Source organism: Saccostrea cucullata, unplaced genomic scaffold (assembly GCF_032062105.1).
Source record: "Saccostrea cucullata isolate Sc308-1 unplaced genomic scaffold, CSIRO_AGI_Scuc_v1 ctg317, whole genome shotgun sequence".
Taxonomy (NCBI): domain Eukaryota; kingdom Metazoa; phylum Mollusca; class Bivalvia; order Ostreida; family Ostreidae; genus Saccostrea; species Saccostrea cuccullata.
The window spans coordinates 133,848-150,369 of record NW_026933753.1 but is presented as its reverse complement, the minus strand read 5'-3'; the positions used below and the strand labels follow the sequence as shown (position 1 = coordinate 150,369).

General features: G+C 35.3%; 3 protein-coding genes across 3 annotated transcripts in view; 1 reads left to right on the top strand and 2 right to left on the bottom strand.

Annotated features, from left to right (window-relative positions):
- Positions 1-2,578, top strand: part of LOC134239283 (histone deacetylase 4-like) — a 39,369-nt gene extending 36,791 nt beyond the window's left edge. Inside the window, exons 22-23 of the mRNA XM_062721463.1 lie at positions 377-512; positions 1,115-2,578. Coding sequence (XP_062577447.1) covers positions 377-512; positions 1,115-1,163 — 185 coding nt within the window. The 3' untranslated portion in view covers positions 1,164-2,578. The remainder of the gene's footprint in view (positions 1-376; positions 513-1,114) is intronic.
- Positions 2,579-3,158: 580 nt separating this feature from the next.
- LOC134239282 (protein O-mannose kinase-like) lies at positions 3,159-4,415 on the bottom strand. Its single transcript, XM_062721462.1, has 2 exons — positions 4,056-4,415; positions 3,159-3,947 (listed from the first exon to the last, which is right to left on the bottom strand). Exons 1-2 carry the CDS (start codon positions 4,413-4,415, stop codon positions 3,159-3,161), a joined length of 1,149 nt encoding a protein of 382 aa, XP_062577446.1.
- Positions 4,416-8,532: 4,117 nt separating this feature from the next.
- Positions 8,533-13,904, bottom strand: LOC134239281 (protein O-mannose kinase-like). The gene is made up of 3 exons (XM_062721460.1): positions 13,880-13,904; positions 12,876-13,036; positions 8,533-9,369 (listed from the first exon to the last, which is right to left on the bottom strand). The coding sequence occupies exons 1-3, from the start codon at positions 13,902-13,904 to the stop codon at positions 8,599-8,601; spliced, it is 957 nt and encodes a 318-aa protein (XP_062577444.1). The 3' UTR covers positions 8,533-8,598.
- Positions 13,905-16,522: the final 2,618 nt, after the last annotated feature.

Here is a 16,522-nt window from a genome sequence, read left to right as displayed (position 1 = left end):
CAGTTATAACATTTAAAAATTTTGTTCCGAAATGAATTTCTTATATATCTGAAGGTTCACTGTATACGGTAGCGAAGTTGTGTTCAATCCCAGCTATATAGATTAAACAAATTTCTTATACGGATATGACGAATTACGGATATAGTAATTTCATAGGTCCCTGCGACTTCGTTATAACCGAGTTTTACATGTTTATATTTAATATAGCAGGGTGCCTTTAAGTTTGAGAATGGACCTTTTTTTCACAGTTTGTAAACACACATTGACACTTAGCAATGGTGAAAGTTATCTACATTGACTACAATCAATTTGTTTGGGTTTTTTTGGTAATTATATGAAACAGAAGTGATAATTTTTTTTTTTTTTTGGACAACAGCTAAACACTGGCGCTGTGTTGAGAGGTATCTAGGGACCATTCATTATTCACTGATGGAGGCACAAAAGAGGGAAATGGAAGAAGCTGACACAGTATCGGCCCTGGCCTCCTTATCTATGGTGGCTGCCAAACAAAGGTAAGTAAACTCTACAAGAGGGGATAAAGTTACCTGTATATAGAGTAAAGGACAAGGTATGGTAACTGCCGATTCTGGTCCCCTATTTGAGGTAAAAATCAAACGGTTAAAATTGTTAAAGTTGTGATTGTGCCTCAATTCTGGTGGAATTTAGTCATATTTGAGATACTTTTCTCTTCGGAAAACATAGAGCACAAGCTTGCCTATCTGAGATTTTCATACATGAAATGCATCTGATACTAGTGTATGAAATATATAAATTTGGTAGATAGGTAAGCCTGTGCTGTATGTTTTCCAAAGCAAAATGTACCATAGACTCAAAGAAAATTTGAATAAAAATGGAAAAATTCAGAAATTGGCATATTTTCTGATCTTCCTGTGACCTTAGTGTATCCCAATACTCATTTTGTGGCAGGGGGTGACAAGTGGTTTTCAATTTATAAACTGTTGTATCATCCCGAAAGACTCTCCAAACCAGGGGCCAAAAAGGAGCAGTAGCCTATCTTGTCCTTTATGCTGGGGATGTGCATGTTTTGAATTTAAAAAAAAATTATATTACTTTAGAGAAGATATTCAGAATAAGACTTTTGTTTTATTTATAGCAATATGTCTGAAGAGTCATCCGAACCAATGGAAGAGGATAAGTCCTAACCCTTAGAAACAGTCACCATGGAAACCAGCACATGTCAAGCTTTTGGCTGATAGAGACTGTTGCCGCTATGTTGTGAATTCATTCATAACTTCTCCTTGTCGCTGTAAACAGACCAGTCAGCGTCGGTTGTCTGTTTTGATGTTTCCCGATGCCCTGGGTCCAGATGAGAGGGCACGTAGGCCGCGAGGATAGTGGACGTTTGGAACCCAGAAGATGTACAGAGCCTTAATTATGTACATGTATCAGATAGATGTACAGGTGACCGAAGTCGGTCAGGAATACCTGGGTTTTATTTAATTCAGAAAGAAATAGAGAGATTGTACAAAAGAAAAATTACCTTTGACAATTCTGTAGTGTTGAGAACTATTTATGAATATATTTATATACGATTATATATTATAAATATCTGTGTATAGGATTTAAGAAATTGTTTCAGAACTTTTTTTTGTGATCTAGATGTTTGCAGATAGACTTACTGTCAATAAGTTAAGCTATGTGATATACTGATGATGGAAACATGTGGGGATTTAAAGCAGGTGTATTTATTGTTGGTAAATATTTGTTATCATACAGGTGTAAAAAAAATACTATAGTCAGTCATTGACTATTTTTGTCTTGTCTTTTGCAGCAGAATGTATATTTTTACTTGTTGTCAATTATTTCTGTCAAGTATTTGAATAAAGATAAATATTTTGCAATGGTATCAAATTTTTCTTGATTTTTACTTCATTTTAGAATTTATCTGTATGTAGCATGACATATCTTTTTATAAACTGTTATCCTGTGCATGTTTTTTTAAAGAGCAGGGGCTTTTTTTTTGGAATTGGACCCTTAAAGTCCAAAATATTTTTCAACAGAGTAAATCTGGAGGAACATGGAGGTTGAACTTTGACCTTTTTAATTGTCCAATGCCAGAGGCATTGAAAGCAATCAAATTTTGATATTTTCAACATTTTTTTTTTAAACGGTCTTTGTCCAGTCCTGTTCATTCAATTGATCACACTGGAAAGGAATGTAAAAATTTATCCCCAGTGCTACTAGAGTTTGATTGGCTATATAAAAAGAAACAGTTGTACATTTCTTACAACGTCGATGTATCGATTCATAGTAGTTGTCATGAAAAAACTCTATTTTTGTTGTTATGAAGTCTGATTCATGTACTTCAACCTAACACATCCATTTTTGAGAAAAGTATTTGACATTTGTAATCATTTGACCAATCAGATCTGGTGTAGCAAGTGCTGGGAGTATTTTTTTTTTTGACCAATCAGAATTGGTTTTATGTTTGTATTTGTTGTTAAGCCTTGTGATACTCCATACTATTGTTATTGTGAGCAGCAATATTATTGGTTCTGTCAGATGGTAGTCATGACGCTTTACTGTACTTGTTATCAACAATAAATGAGCAAATCAATGGATACATCTTTCTCCTCTCTATTATAGCTCTCATTGGAGCAAAAGTCATATAACCATATACAGTCAAACTTCAGTATCTCCAACACTGATACAGTGGAGCCTCATTTTCTTTTAGTATTTTTGGTTCCTTGTCAATTTGTCCGGTTTTTTATCGTCCCTTATCTGAATTAACAATTAAACAAGACAATGTAACATTAAAAATTCTCTGTTCAGATGAAAAGGATTTTCAAGAGCTCCATGTTGTAAAAAAAGGGATATCTGAAGGTCCACTGTATATCAAATACCTCGGATATTCAAAGTGGTTTGGAGGTCTCAGTCATTATTCTCTAAGTATTTTACCCTGGATATCATGATTCCTTGGATATCTTGAAGTTTCCTTGGTCCCATTGAGTTTGAGATAATGAGGTCTGACTGTATAACCTTTTCTCTTTGAAACTGAACCAAAAGATTTTCAAGAGCTCCATGTTGTAAAAGTGGAGATCTTTCCTGTTTTGCAATCATAGCTATGAGGTTCTCATTCTCTCTCTCTATAAATATATATACATATATTTCATTGCATATTTACATGTATTTGATGATTAAGTATGATGTAAACTTAAAATAGTTGAACCATTTCCAATCAAATGTCTGTGAACGTCACGGTATACCGCCAAAACTTCTGATGCTTTGGGGCGGGTTTGTGGGTCTTTGCTTTTACACCGATTGTTTATGTCTCTTAGGTGGGGCAAAATTTTAATTTTTAGAGGCATATAATGGAGAAAACTTTTACAAACATCCGGGATCTTCCAAATGTCAATTTTTTCGTCATAAGGGGGCATCCTTGATATGTTGAAGGGCTCCTCTTTGTACGGCCAATGTTGTTCTGGCGCGTTGAATGGCACCGAGTAATTCCGACTTTCTACGGGACAAACCTTCTTCTGAGTAACACCATTGAGTATTTCAAGGTCCACTAGTGCGTCAACATCACTGATCACGAGTCGAAAGTCGTCTGTCAGAAGAAACTGCCAAAGAAGAATGCTTACTGCGTTACCATCACAGTGAGCGTAAACTTTCCCGCCTTGACCAGAATGGAGAAGTGTCATAATGTATAAAAAGTCGAGGCACAACTGAAATCTCGTGGAAACATTATCAAAGTCTTTGTACACCATCAAGTGTTTTTCGAGGTTATTGGCGTCAGCCAGTGCGTGGAATTCTGTCACCATAACACTGTCGCAAAATCCCACCAGCTGTAGGACTTCGGAATGGTTTGAGAAGTCTTTCAGTATTTGTAAACCATGTTTATACTCTGTATGGGCCCTTCTACCAATGTGGTAATCTCTCAATTTTTTGACGACTACATCGTATCCTTCCCATTTAGATATTCGAACCTAAAGAAGAGAGTGCAGATATTGTTAGAACTGCTACTAAAATATCGTACCTCTTTTACAGAAGACAGAATAATGAAAGTTGATAAAACTGCTACTAAAATATAATACCTGTTTTACAGAACCGGGAGTACTTAACGGTATTTTCTCAGAGCCGTTAATGCTCTTAAGTTCATCACAGTCCAGCCATGGATGACAAGCTTCCATTCCGTAAAGTCCGAAATAACCGTGTCCACATACTGGTTTACACTTTGTTCGATTGTCCACCACGCTCCAAATACATTTAAAATTTGGCGCGTGCGTACTTGCAGTTGAATTGTGAGTAAAATTTCGTGATTTATAACTACTGGGAAGGAGGTAAAGCTTGAAAACCGCCAAAATAACGCATGCGCACAAATATCCAAAGAACCAAAACCAGTACAGGAAGTTTGGAGGATCTGCAAAATTATTATGGTCTGAAGAAAGTAACATTTCTGTATTAATCTAGCTAACCCCCTTCTCCAAAAATATTAGAAAAAGAGAAAATTATAATTATTTTGACGGAATTGGGCATGGAACTGTATAAGAATCAAAGTATCTATCATTATTATATAATTTAGAATGTGGAAAGCATTATTGTACTTCGTATCCCTTTAGGGTAAAGGAAACCTGTTCCTCTAATTGGAAACAGGAACATTGGTATACAATAGTATATAATAATCAGGCAAAGCTCATTCATAGGAACAGTGCCAGCAAAAACAATTTGAATTTTCTTGTACTCACTCTTTCTGAATGTAAAGCTCTTCATTCTGTCCAGTGGGTTATATAGTTTACATTACATGTACTTCTACATTTCTACGTATTCTTATTGCACTTTCATGTCACACCTTATGAATATGTACATACGAAAGTATATACATGTACAAAGTATATACATATACTGTGAAACAGACTAATGGACGATGATTCATCTACATACATTATCATTTTATCTACATAAGCATGTACCCTTATTTTTCTCCAACCTTTACATCCAACTATAGTGTATACCTGACAGATCTAAAAATCCTAAACATCTTCGCCAAAATAGATCGCCTTGCTTTCTATAGAAAGGGAATAAACTTATCCGTGATGCAAGAATATTTATCACCTTTAGAAACGTCATTGATTCCAGAGAAAATAAAAAAAAGGGTATATGTTGAGAAAGGAATGTTACTGCTTTGCACCCATCAATGGATCAGTGCATCTCGAAAGTACCATGATAAATATAAATACAGCATTCTTTCAGGGTTTTTTTTTTATTGATTTGGGATCAGAAAAAAAATGAACAGGTAAAACTTGTCCCAGGCCCCTGATCCCATCTCTGGGATTTCCAGCGGCCCGTGTATAGTATGCGCTTATCACATGTTTGTATTGTTTACAGATTAATTGTTCTTTATTTCTCCCCTTTTCATTCTATAGTCAACCTTCTTTACTTATGTAGCAATATATCCTCAATATCTGCATATCTTTTTATTATAAATATTTGAAAGATCCCTTTGCCCATATATTTCTATTTAAACGTTGAACCTCCTTTGTTTCCCACCAAATACCCAGATGCCAAATTTGGACTGACTTTTAGGAATCTAAATAGCCTGTGGATGTTTGTATGAAATCAATATCATTTATATTAGCCATGCTATTCTTAAGAAGAAGATTTGACCTATACATTTCTACGTAAAATTTGGTTTCTCATGTTAGCCTCACCTCCCCTCGGGGGGACCACGAATTGAATATTCATTACATAAGAAATCTTGCACATATGTTTCACTCTTTCGGTCCTGTTGTTCTTGGAAAAAAAATTTTTTAAGAGTTTCCTTTTCATGATATCACTCCTTTCAAGAAAGGGTGATCATTTTAGCAAATCTGAATCCATTCCTTTCATCCAAGAATAGTATGTTTGGTTGAAAATTGTTTTACATATGGCTAGCTAAACAAGAGGCCCATGGGCCACATCGCTCACCTGAGCACTAAGGGTAGGAAAAAGTAGAAAATGGCTTTCTATTGTAAAGTTTAAATCCAAAAGTAGTCCCATGACCAATCATGGATTTACTATTTTTAGAAAATGATTTTTAAAGAATTTTCCTATATATATTTTTAAAAACTTTGGTCGGCCATTTTGGACCTGCCCTACCCCTGGGGGTCATGATTTGAACAAATTTGAATCTACACTACTTGAGCATGCTTCCATATAAATATGATGAATTATGGCTTTGTCATTCTTGAGAAGCAGATGTTTAAAGATATTTCCTCTATATTTCTATGTGAAACTTTGGTCAGCCATTTTGGCCCCGCCCTACCCCCGGGGGTAATTAAATTTGTGTTTAACAAACTTGAATCTACACTACCTGAGCATGCTTCCTTATAAATATGATGAATTATGGCTTTGTCATTCTTGAGAAGAAGATTTTTAAAGAATTTTTCTATATATTTCTATGTAAAAGTTTGGTCGGAGAGACATTTTGGCCCCGCCCTACCCATGCACTATAATTATGGGGGGGGGATCATGCATGCATAAAATGCCAATCAAACTTGAATGTGGTTTTTTATACTAACTACACTACCTGAGCATGCTTCCATATATATATATATATATGATGAATTATGGCTTTGTCATTCTTGAGAAGAAGATTTTTAAAGAATTTTCCTATATATTTCTATGTAAAAGTTTGGTAAAAAAATATTAATTCTAAATGCAAGGTTGATTTTTCCATTTTGGCCCCGCTTTGAATCCTACCCCCGGGGGGAATCATGATTTGAACAAACTTGAATCTACACTACCTGAGGATGTTTCCCCATAAGTTTCATCTTTCCAGGCACAGTGGTTCTTGAGAAGAAGATTTTTAAAATATGCCACCAAATTTTCATTAATTCCCAATTATCTCCACTTGAATGAGGGCGTGGCCCTTCATTTGAACAAACTTGATATCCCCTTCACCCAAGGATACTTTGTGGCAAGTTTGGTTGAAATTCATTTATTTTAGCCATGGGTTCTTGAGAAGAAGTCGAAAATGTGAAAAGTTTACAGACAGACAGACGGACAGACGGTTTCACTCTTTCGGTCCTGCATGTTGTTCTTGGAAAAAAAATTTTTTAAAGAGTTTCAAAATGTGATTTTAACAGAAAAGCTCACTTGAGCCTTCGGCTCAGGTGAGCTAAAAAGTCAAACATGTGAAAAATTAACAGGAGACAAAATTAAAGACAGAAATAGGAAAAGACATACAGAAGGACTAGAAAAAGGTTCAAGTGAGCAAAAACATTTCTATAGCTAAAACCATATTGCTAAAAGGAAATTATATAAAAAGATACATGTATAAGTGACACATGTATTATCACAGGCACGTAGCAACAGGGAGGGGGGGGGGGGCCCCCCCCCCCTCCCACTTTTTTTCCCTTCCTTACTTATACATGTACTATAGGAAATGTTCATAGAAAGGCTGGTTGCCCCCCCCCCCACTTTTTGTGATATAAGGAAAATGTAGTATAAAAAATTGGTACTGAAAGAAGTTGGTATGGAAAAAAGTTGGCCTCTACCCCCCCCTCCCCCCCCAATAGGATTTTCGACTATGGGCAACTTATTTTCCTTTTTTTTTTTGGCTTGTCAACTTTTTCAGGTAAGTAAAAAAAAAATATTTCTCTGGCTGCCTCCCCCCCCAACTTTCAAAATCGATGCTACGTGGCTGTATCAATTTGTGAACAAATGTTCCTTAAGACTGTAATTCATCAAGAGGGCACCAAGGCTGAAAACTAGTACTAGTATATAAAAACTCTTCCCCACACCAAGATATAGGAGTTATATCTCCTCATGCATGCATTTACAATACATGTATTTGAAAAAATACATAATCCTTAAATTTTCTACTACAGTTTCTAACTTGTTTATCTATTTTGCAACAATAGGTAGACCATCGTCTCAAGCCACGGTTCGGAGTCCGCTTATTGCTCTCTCCTACGGGGAGAGGATCGTACATTTTGGCCGTGGTTTGCGACGATGAGGATAGACACGTGTTCAGTCAACACAAACCTCTGACGTGGTGGGATCAGGGGCCATGGGAAGTAAGCATCCCTGTCTACTGCGGTCACATCCACAGAATATATCAAATCAACCTGGGCAATTGTCGAATTGAAAGCCCAGTCAGGGACTTCTGCAGGGGATGCTCACTCCTCCATGGCACCTGATCCCACCTCTGATATTTTGGAGGTCCGTGTTTGCTTTGCTCCTATTTTGTATTGTTTTATGGACTTTTGATCTTGAATACAGTTCGTTATCTCCATATGTTTTATTCTCATCAAGACGCTTTTGAACTAATTCTGCTTCATGGACATGGCTTTGGTATTCTGGGCATTGCAATATTTAGGTTGATTTCTTGATATACATTCTCTGTTTTCGGAACTATTATTGTACATTGAAGACATTTTTACACTATTATTCAACCAACTGCATCATTGTAAAATAATGTTGAAATGAATCTTTTTAAGCTCGCGGGTATTGACTGTTTAAGTCGTTCCTATGGGCCTGTTGCACTGAACAATGTGATCAATGTAAACATACTGAAGAAGTTAACCCGCCGTGTGTAACTTTCTTCTTTTGCAATACTTTAGTATGGCACATTGAACATAAAATGTTGTACATTTGTCAAACAATAGATTTGTTTTTAAACAAATGTTGATACACGTTGTTGTAAACTTGCAGGATTTCCGTTGCCTTTGGCCTGTCTTTGGGGTTTTTGTTTTTGCACTTATTGTGAATAGTCAAAAGATGTGGCAACACTATTGCTTTAATATACTCGTGATGAAGAAATATCTTGCAAACATGCGGGATTTTCCAGATGTCAATTTTCTCGTCATAAGGGGGCATCCTTGATATGTTAAAGGGCTCCTCTTTGTACGGCCAATGTTGTTCTGGGGCGTTGAATGGCACCGAGTAATTCCGACTCTCTACTGGACAAACCTTCTTCTTAGCAACACCATTCAGTATTTCAAAGTCCACTAGTGCGTCCACATCACTGATCACGAGTCGAAAATCGTCTGTCAGGAGAAACTGCCAAAGAAGAATAAGTACTTCGTTCCCGTCGCAGTGAGCGTAAACCTTTCCACCCTGACCAGAATGAAAGATGGTCATAATGTGTACAAAGTCAATGCACAACTGAAATCTCGTCGAAATATTATCGTAGAGTTTATACTGCTCCATGTGTTTTTCTAAGTTCGTAGCGTCCGCCAAGGCATGGTATTCTGTTACAATAGTTTGATTGCATTTCCCAACAAGCTGTAGAATCTCTGATTGGCTGGAGAAGTCTTTTAGGATTTGTACGCCGTGTTCGAACTCTTTATGTGACAGCCGACCGTAGTGGTAGCGCCTCATTTTCTTGATTACGACATCATAACCATTCCATTTACCGATGCCAACCTGTAAAGCATTACACATATACTCTCCTGCGTTTTCTTTATATATATCATTGTTTATAATATAGGTCAAAGCTAAAAAATAATTTAGAATTAGGCCATTATTTTTAACCATAACCACTCTACAAAGGCATGAAATAACCAGTGTCATTGCTACCACTTCGCAACCGGAAATTTAATTTTTTTTTCTATGAAGAGGAGATAGTAATATTACACATTCTTTACCAATTTTTTTCACTCATATATGATTTCAACTATTTTAATACCGGTATTTAAACTTATCCAACCATTTTATTTAAATGGGTATTCAATAATTAAGATTTAATGAAACTACAAGTAACAGCTTTTTAAAAAGCTTGCCTGACTAAATCAATCAATATCTGCATGAGGAATGATGATAAACCTTTTGAGCAATACTTTTGTTTTGAGAACCTTGCGTAAATGAAATTTTGATTTATTTAACTTTTAGAAGAATCATCTCTACATTGCATACTAAAGAGATGGTATTCTGTGGGGGTTTTCTGCAAGTGGAGTGATCTGCCCTTGGATCTAAATTGATTTCGAACTTCATTATAAAATCTGTTACCAAATCATGCACTAAATCAAGGATATCATGGATATAGTTAAATACTCATTTTTTTGGATGTATTTTCTCCACTGAAGTAAACTAGTTATGTGTGTTAATTATTTCTTTTTCTTAAAAAGGGAGAGGGGTTCCCACTGTCGTATTATATTGAGAATGAAATAAGTAAATTCACTTCTAAAGACCTGTTTGGAAAGAAAAATCCAAGGTTTTTCACTGCTTTCTTATTTATTGTGTGCATCTGAACAGAGACATATGATTTTTCATGCATCTGGAGACTTTGTTGAAATACGTTGTTTATTATTATTGGACTAATCCATTTATGGAATAAAACAACCGCGGGATCGGGAAACAAATTAGAAAAAAAAAATCACTTCTTTTTTAGTGTTCCATGTCCGTATACTGATATATTATACGATATGCTGTTTCAAAGAATGAGATAAAACAACTATTTGTAGACAGAATTTCTGAAACATTAGAAGGAGGTTAAAAGGATAAACTCTAATTCCATGGAAGTTGGAACACCCATTCATACAATAGAACAATCCAAGGAAAAGGCGCGAAGAAAGCAGTGACATTTGGCGCGAAAAGAGCGACTCACCCCTTTCGTAGAATATAAATGGACTGGTCCAGTAGTATAGAAATGCAGAAAAAAGGATGCACGGACATGTTGAAACGGTGAATCACATGGAACAAATCAAATTGATGCAAAGCATCAAATCGGCCGCAAAAAAAATTTAGCATTCAAAAAAATTCTTTCACAATTTTAAAAGCATTCATGCAAGGAAAGCACGTCAAGATATTCAACGGTGAAATAGTTGAACCATCTTTATTTTAGACTGCCTTCAAACCAAAATAAATATTTGAATTTTAAGAATTTAATAAGTAGACTTTTACTGCATTTGCTCATAAATAGATTCATCGATGAAAAAAGCCAATCATCATTGATGGTTGAATGATAAGAATTTATTGTTATCAAAATGAAGATGTAAGTCTCCCAAGATAAACACGTGCTGATACCCTAGATCTTGGTCATTTGGTGATAATGCCTATGGTTTCTGCATGCAGAACAGGCTATGCTGCAAGGCGCAGTGCAAAATGTAGAAAAAATATATTTGTGTCAGTTGCAGCTGTAGAGCATATTTAAGCATATTTAAAACAACTTTGAGCATATTTAAAACAACTTTTATTAGTTGAAAAAATTTTCAATTTTTATTCACCATGTACTTTTACCACGTCATTATTATCCGGAAAATTCTGACGATTTCCTTTCATACTATCTTACACACTCCCAGGGTAGGGAGTATCTTTTGTAAACTCTTTTTATATAACATTTAATTATCAATTATCTGATGAGAAATTATAATGAAATTGAAATATAATAACAACAATTAATACTAAGTTTAAAGCAAATTTCTTAAACATTTTACTCATTATTTTTTACTTGTTATCATTTAAAGAATTATTTTATTGAACTAATAAAGAAAATAACGTCTCATTTCCCCATGTGTACTTTCTAACACAACCACAAATAGATCGGCCGCTGCCGATAATAATCGTTGCATGCAAAAAAATTAAAGGAAGTAAACACTACAGTATTTTGCATCAGTAATATTATTTTTTTTTTCTGAAAACTTTCTTTTGAAATACAGGTAAAGAATTCCAATGTAAATCAGCTTGCACAAAATCTAGCTCTCTAGGTATGATCTATTAGTTTCGGATTTTGCAAATATCAAGCCTTATACAGCCTGACGCCGTGACGTCAGGCAAAAATGTGAAGTGTAAAACGAGCAAAATTGTAGGACAAACCTGAAGATAATTCGGGGATCGAAGACTTTTGGAATAATTTCGAAATTGGATTTTTCTCTCTCCCTATTTGGTGTTTACAAATTTAAAATACATGATTTTAAGTATTCATTAAATCTCCTGCAGTTCTCGGATTATCAATTTCAAAGGTCAATGAGTAAGACTATTTAAACCAAAGAAACGGAATCTTTGTTCAAATTTATAACAAGATTGTTGATTGTTTGTTGTTAAACGTCCCTTTCGAGAATTTTTCACTCATGCATATGGGGAGACAACCACTTGCCGGTGGAGAGCTGCAAATTTTTTCCTATACTTGGCACTTACGGCCATTGAGCAGTGAGGGATCGTTTTCGTGCCAGTACCTACTGCGACACGATACCTCGCTTTTTTACGGTCTCATCCGAAGGACCGGTCTCCATGTCCCACAGTGGGATTCGAAACCGTGACGTAGGGATCAACTCCATACTTGGCGAGTCTAGAGCAGACGCTCTAACCACTGCGCCACGCGGGCAATTTATAACAAGAAAACTCCATTTTATAAATCATTCATTAAGGAATTTCCACCCTCACAATTTTATAGGTTCAAAGTACAAAAACTGCATTTATTTTCTTTCAATATACTTTAAACTTTCCATTTATTGCAAAAAATGTATAGGTCACCATATTATTTAAGATGCGAAACATAAATAAACAGAAGTGTATGTCAACATAAAAAAATTGTACATTTTTTGTAAACAGTATTGAGAAAAATATGTAAAAACTGGCTGAAATGCATAATTCTGATGCTGAGTGTTCCTAAATACTTCCTACTTAAAAGATACTTTTGAATTGTGAATATCAGGTAAACTATTTTACAGTAAAGCAAATGCCTGAATGAAGAGACCTTAGAAGGAGTTATTGCCCTTGTCAACATTTTTTAAAGATTGAATAATTGATTAAATATAGAAAATATGCATTTTTTAAATTCTTTCACTAAACAATATTTATCATTACACCTATTGTAAAGCATTCTTCCAAGAGATATTTTTCTATAAGGTATGAATTTAAACTAATTACAGTTTCTGCAAAAACCTATGACATCATAGAAGGGTGGAATTACCTTAATTTGATTGCTATCTTACTTCCTTTACGAGGCCAGCAGTGCCGGACGGTATTCTCTCAGCGCCCTCTAGGCCTACATCTCTCATGTCCTCGCAATCCAACCAAAGATGGCAGTCCTCCATTCCGTAAAGTCCAAAATAACCGTATCCACAAACTGGTTTACACTTAGTCCGATTGTCCACTACACTCCAAATACACTTAAAATCAGGATTAGTCTTTGTCACGTGATACAGCAGGGGGTGTAGGGATTGGTATGAACCGGTAAAAAGATACAGAGTGAACGCACCAATAGCAATGCAGGTACAAAAAGTTCGACGAAACCAAACCAACGCTGAAAAATTTACAGGGCCTGTAAAGGAAAGAATGTCTGTATGATTATAGCGAGCGCAGCGAGCGTCGGAAAATTTACGAGCTCTATAACGTGTAAGAACAGAAAAAATGTCATTCCCAGAATGTATTATTATAATAACGAAAAGCATATACATGTATCAGACTTTCAGGCAAAAATTGCATATTATTTACTCATATTAAATGAAACTAACTTTAAAATAAGAACGTCTCACTAATTTTAATTTTATCAAAATAACCAATTTTAATCTTATCAAAATATCCAGTGGCCAATTTGCAAAAAATCGTGTCAGCGAAAAGATTGAAAAACATACCAACAACACGTACGTTTACAATGAAGCAGAGAAAGAATTCATATATAGCTAACACAATCACACAAAGATGACATACGAATATAAATCTAAAAGTGCTTGTTTTGTAAAATTTCAAATGCATCGTTTCAAATATATACAACAAAGGGAAAGCAAATTATGATGGATGTTTCTTTTTAATTAACTATCTAAGGTAGTCCAATCCTAGGTATTGACTAATTGAAAAGCACTTTGAGAGGTTGCATGAAAAGATATATTTTCGAGCAAGCCTCATTTTTTTTTTTGACTTTTTGAATTAAATTATATATTTAAGTTATCCTTCCTAGCTGAGGACGGGAATCCCTTAAATTAAAAAGTTTACTTACTATGTTGTAATATGAAGTTCCCCATATTCTATGAAGGATGAAACTGTCAGTGAACGTATATATACACCGGTATTTTTCATTTCGTGACATGTAAGCCCGATTTTTTGCTTTACCCTGATAATTACAGATATAGAAATATGTCGGTTTGCATGCTCTACATTTACATGTACCATTCTCTCTCCTGGTGGGTGCTGTAGACCTTATGAGAACCTTATATAGCCCATGGATCTTTTATCTTAATAATCAAATTATCAGACTAAAACTTTTAATTTTTGCTTAAAAGCATGAGGAAATGTCGTATTAAGTTATAATTTTCAACCCATCAATTGGTCTCCTGAATTAAAAAAAAACATTTTTTTTTGTAAATTCCTCTGTTCTTCCCCAATTATATTCCAAAATATGATTTGGCTACTGCATAGAATGCGAGGAAAGCTTTTGGATTTGCCAAAAAAAATCGTTCTTGCACGAATCCTCCATCCGAATGGCCAAGGCTGAAAATTAAAAAAAATACTGAAATCCTCTTTTAAGAACAGATGATAAAACTTTAAATTTGTCCAAAAAAAAAAAATGGAAATAACAACCTTAGTCATGTTTCATTGAGTAAAATGGACAAGTTTTACCACGTAGTTTTTAAAAAATTTCAATCAAATTTACACAAAATGAAATTTGAAGTGAAATATATATTATAAATTTATAAGGATGACTGCAGAACGATAGAATTTTGAACATCATAGAACTAATATTTATTAGTTGTATCATTTGCGATAAAAAAAAAAAAAGGCCAAGAAATAAATATACCAATCCAGGCATCCATTTTATTGTTTATATCATCTGTCCTTAATATTTACAGGGAACAATCTTTAATAATCTGATAGACGAGTTGATTCCAGCTGAAAATGTACAGGAGTAAAGATTCTACACATAAGGTTTTTGACCCTCCTCCCCCTCTCCACCATTTGGACCTATGCAATTTTGAAATTTTTTGCACGTTCCATTTTTTAATCAGGATCCATTTATAACATTAATAATGTGTATTTTGGTGGAAATAAATAGAGATGTAAGGAAATATAGAAACTGACTTGACTAGAAATGCAATATGCGCATATTGAATATATAAATTATAATATTTATGTAAATCTGAGTGGTCTACATAACGTCGCGGAATTTGTTACCTCGCAGGTATGCAAAACGGCTTCTCTCTTCTTGCTAAAACATAAAGACCCGGGGGTTCCAAAAGAACGCAATATTTCTACAGTGGACATATGTTAATGAATTCGTATCGTTAGTATCAATGTTCCTTTATGTTTATTGGCAGAGTAACTGACCGGAAGGGCCAATAGGATGAAGACAAGGGGAGACCACTGACAGCTGGGGTTTATCAATTACAGACACAGTGAACTTCACCATATCAAAAAACATCGTCAATTAAATCATAGATATCGTGATACACAACAAAACGGTGTGTTAAGTCAATATGAATTATACATGTATAGAACGATTTTGCCTATAGTAATTTAAAACGCTAATTCGTTGATCTATAAGAGATTGACCGGCCAGAAACTTTACTAAAGTAATGTTTATATTCATCAAGAAAATACTGGGTTTTTTTTTTCAATATTATATATACGTTATCAGAAGAATTCTTGTTTTTCCAGACTCACCCTTACTACAATTCGAAAACGTTAAATACAATTACTATGGGTACTAATTGTGCCCCATTATAAGCAGGCTGTTTAAAATGTTACAATTCCTGGGAATTCTGAGAAGGCAGTCGGGGGTTACATCGCGGGTTATAGTCCTGATCAACAGGGCATAGTCGAGGCGTCAGAATTAAAGTTCTCTTAGTCGCCAAATCAATTTAATTTGTTAAAACAGAAATTAAAACAAATATCAATTACATGTATTCCAATTATAAATTTTGAAAATCCAGTAAAATTAAAGCGCGATGATGTCCTAGCCACAGTCGGACCCGTTGCAGAAATTGTTCATGATCATTCGTTGCAATTGCAAGAAGTTGAATCTGGTAAATAACCGGAACATTTGTTTTTGCTTATAGAAAACATGTCAGATAGTTTAAAGTACAAAGAGAGAGAAAAGGCCTGTTGAACTTATTCGTGTCTGGAGTTCCAAGATATTTTTGTCAGACTGACCTAGTAACGCACATTAAAATAGACACGGGTGAAAATGCTTCAATCCGCCTAGCCCAGCGCCGAATGGCACTACAGCAAAGAGAAATACATGTAGTTGATAATGATTGATTGATTTTATGTTGTTTAACGTCCCTTTCGAGAGAATTTTTCACTCATATGGAGACGCCACCACTTGCCGGTGGAGAGCTGCAAATTTTGTCCTATACTCGGCACTTAGGGCCATTGAGCAGTAAGGGATCTTTTTCGTGCCAGCACATACTGTGACATGGGTCCGCAGTGTATACGGTCTCATCCGAAGGACCGGTCTCCACGTCCCACAGTGGGATTCGAACCGGCAACGTAAGGATCGACTCCTTACTCTGCGACTATAGAGCAGACGCTCTAACCACGCGGGAGACAGTTGGATAAGGATCATGGGTTCGACAAATGCTTGAAAATGAAGAGTCCAGCGATAGTCCTTGGAGAGCCCCTGTATTTTTAGTGACCAAAGAGG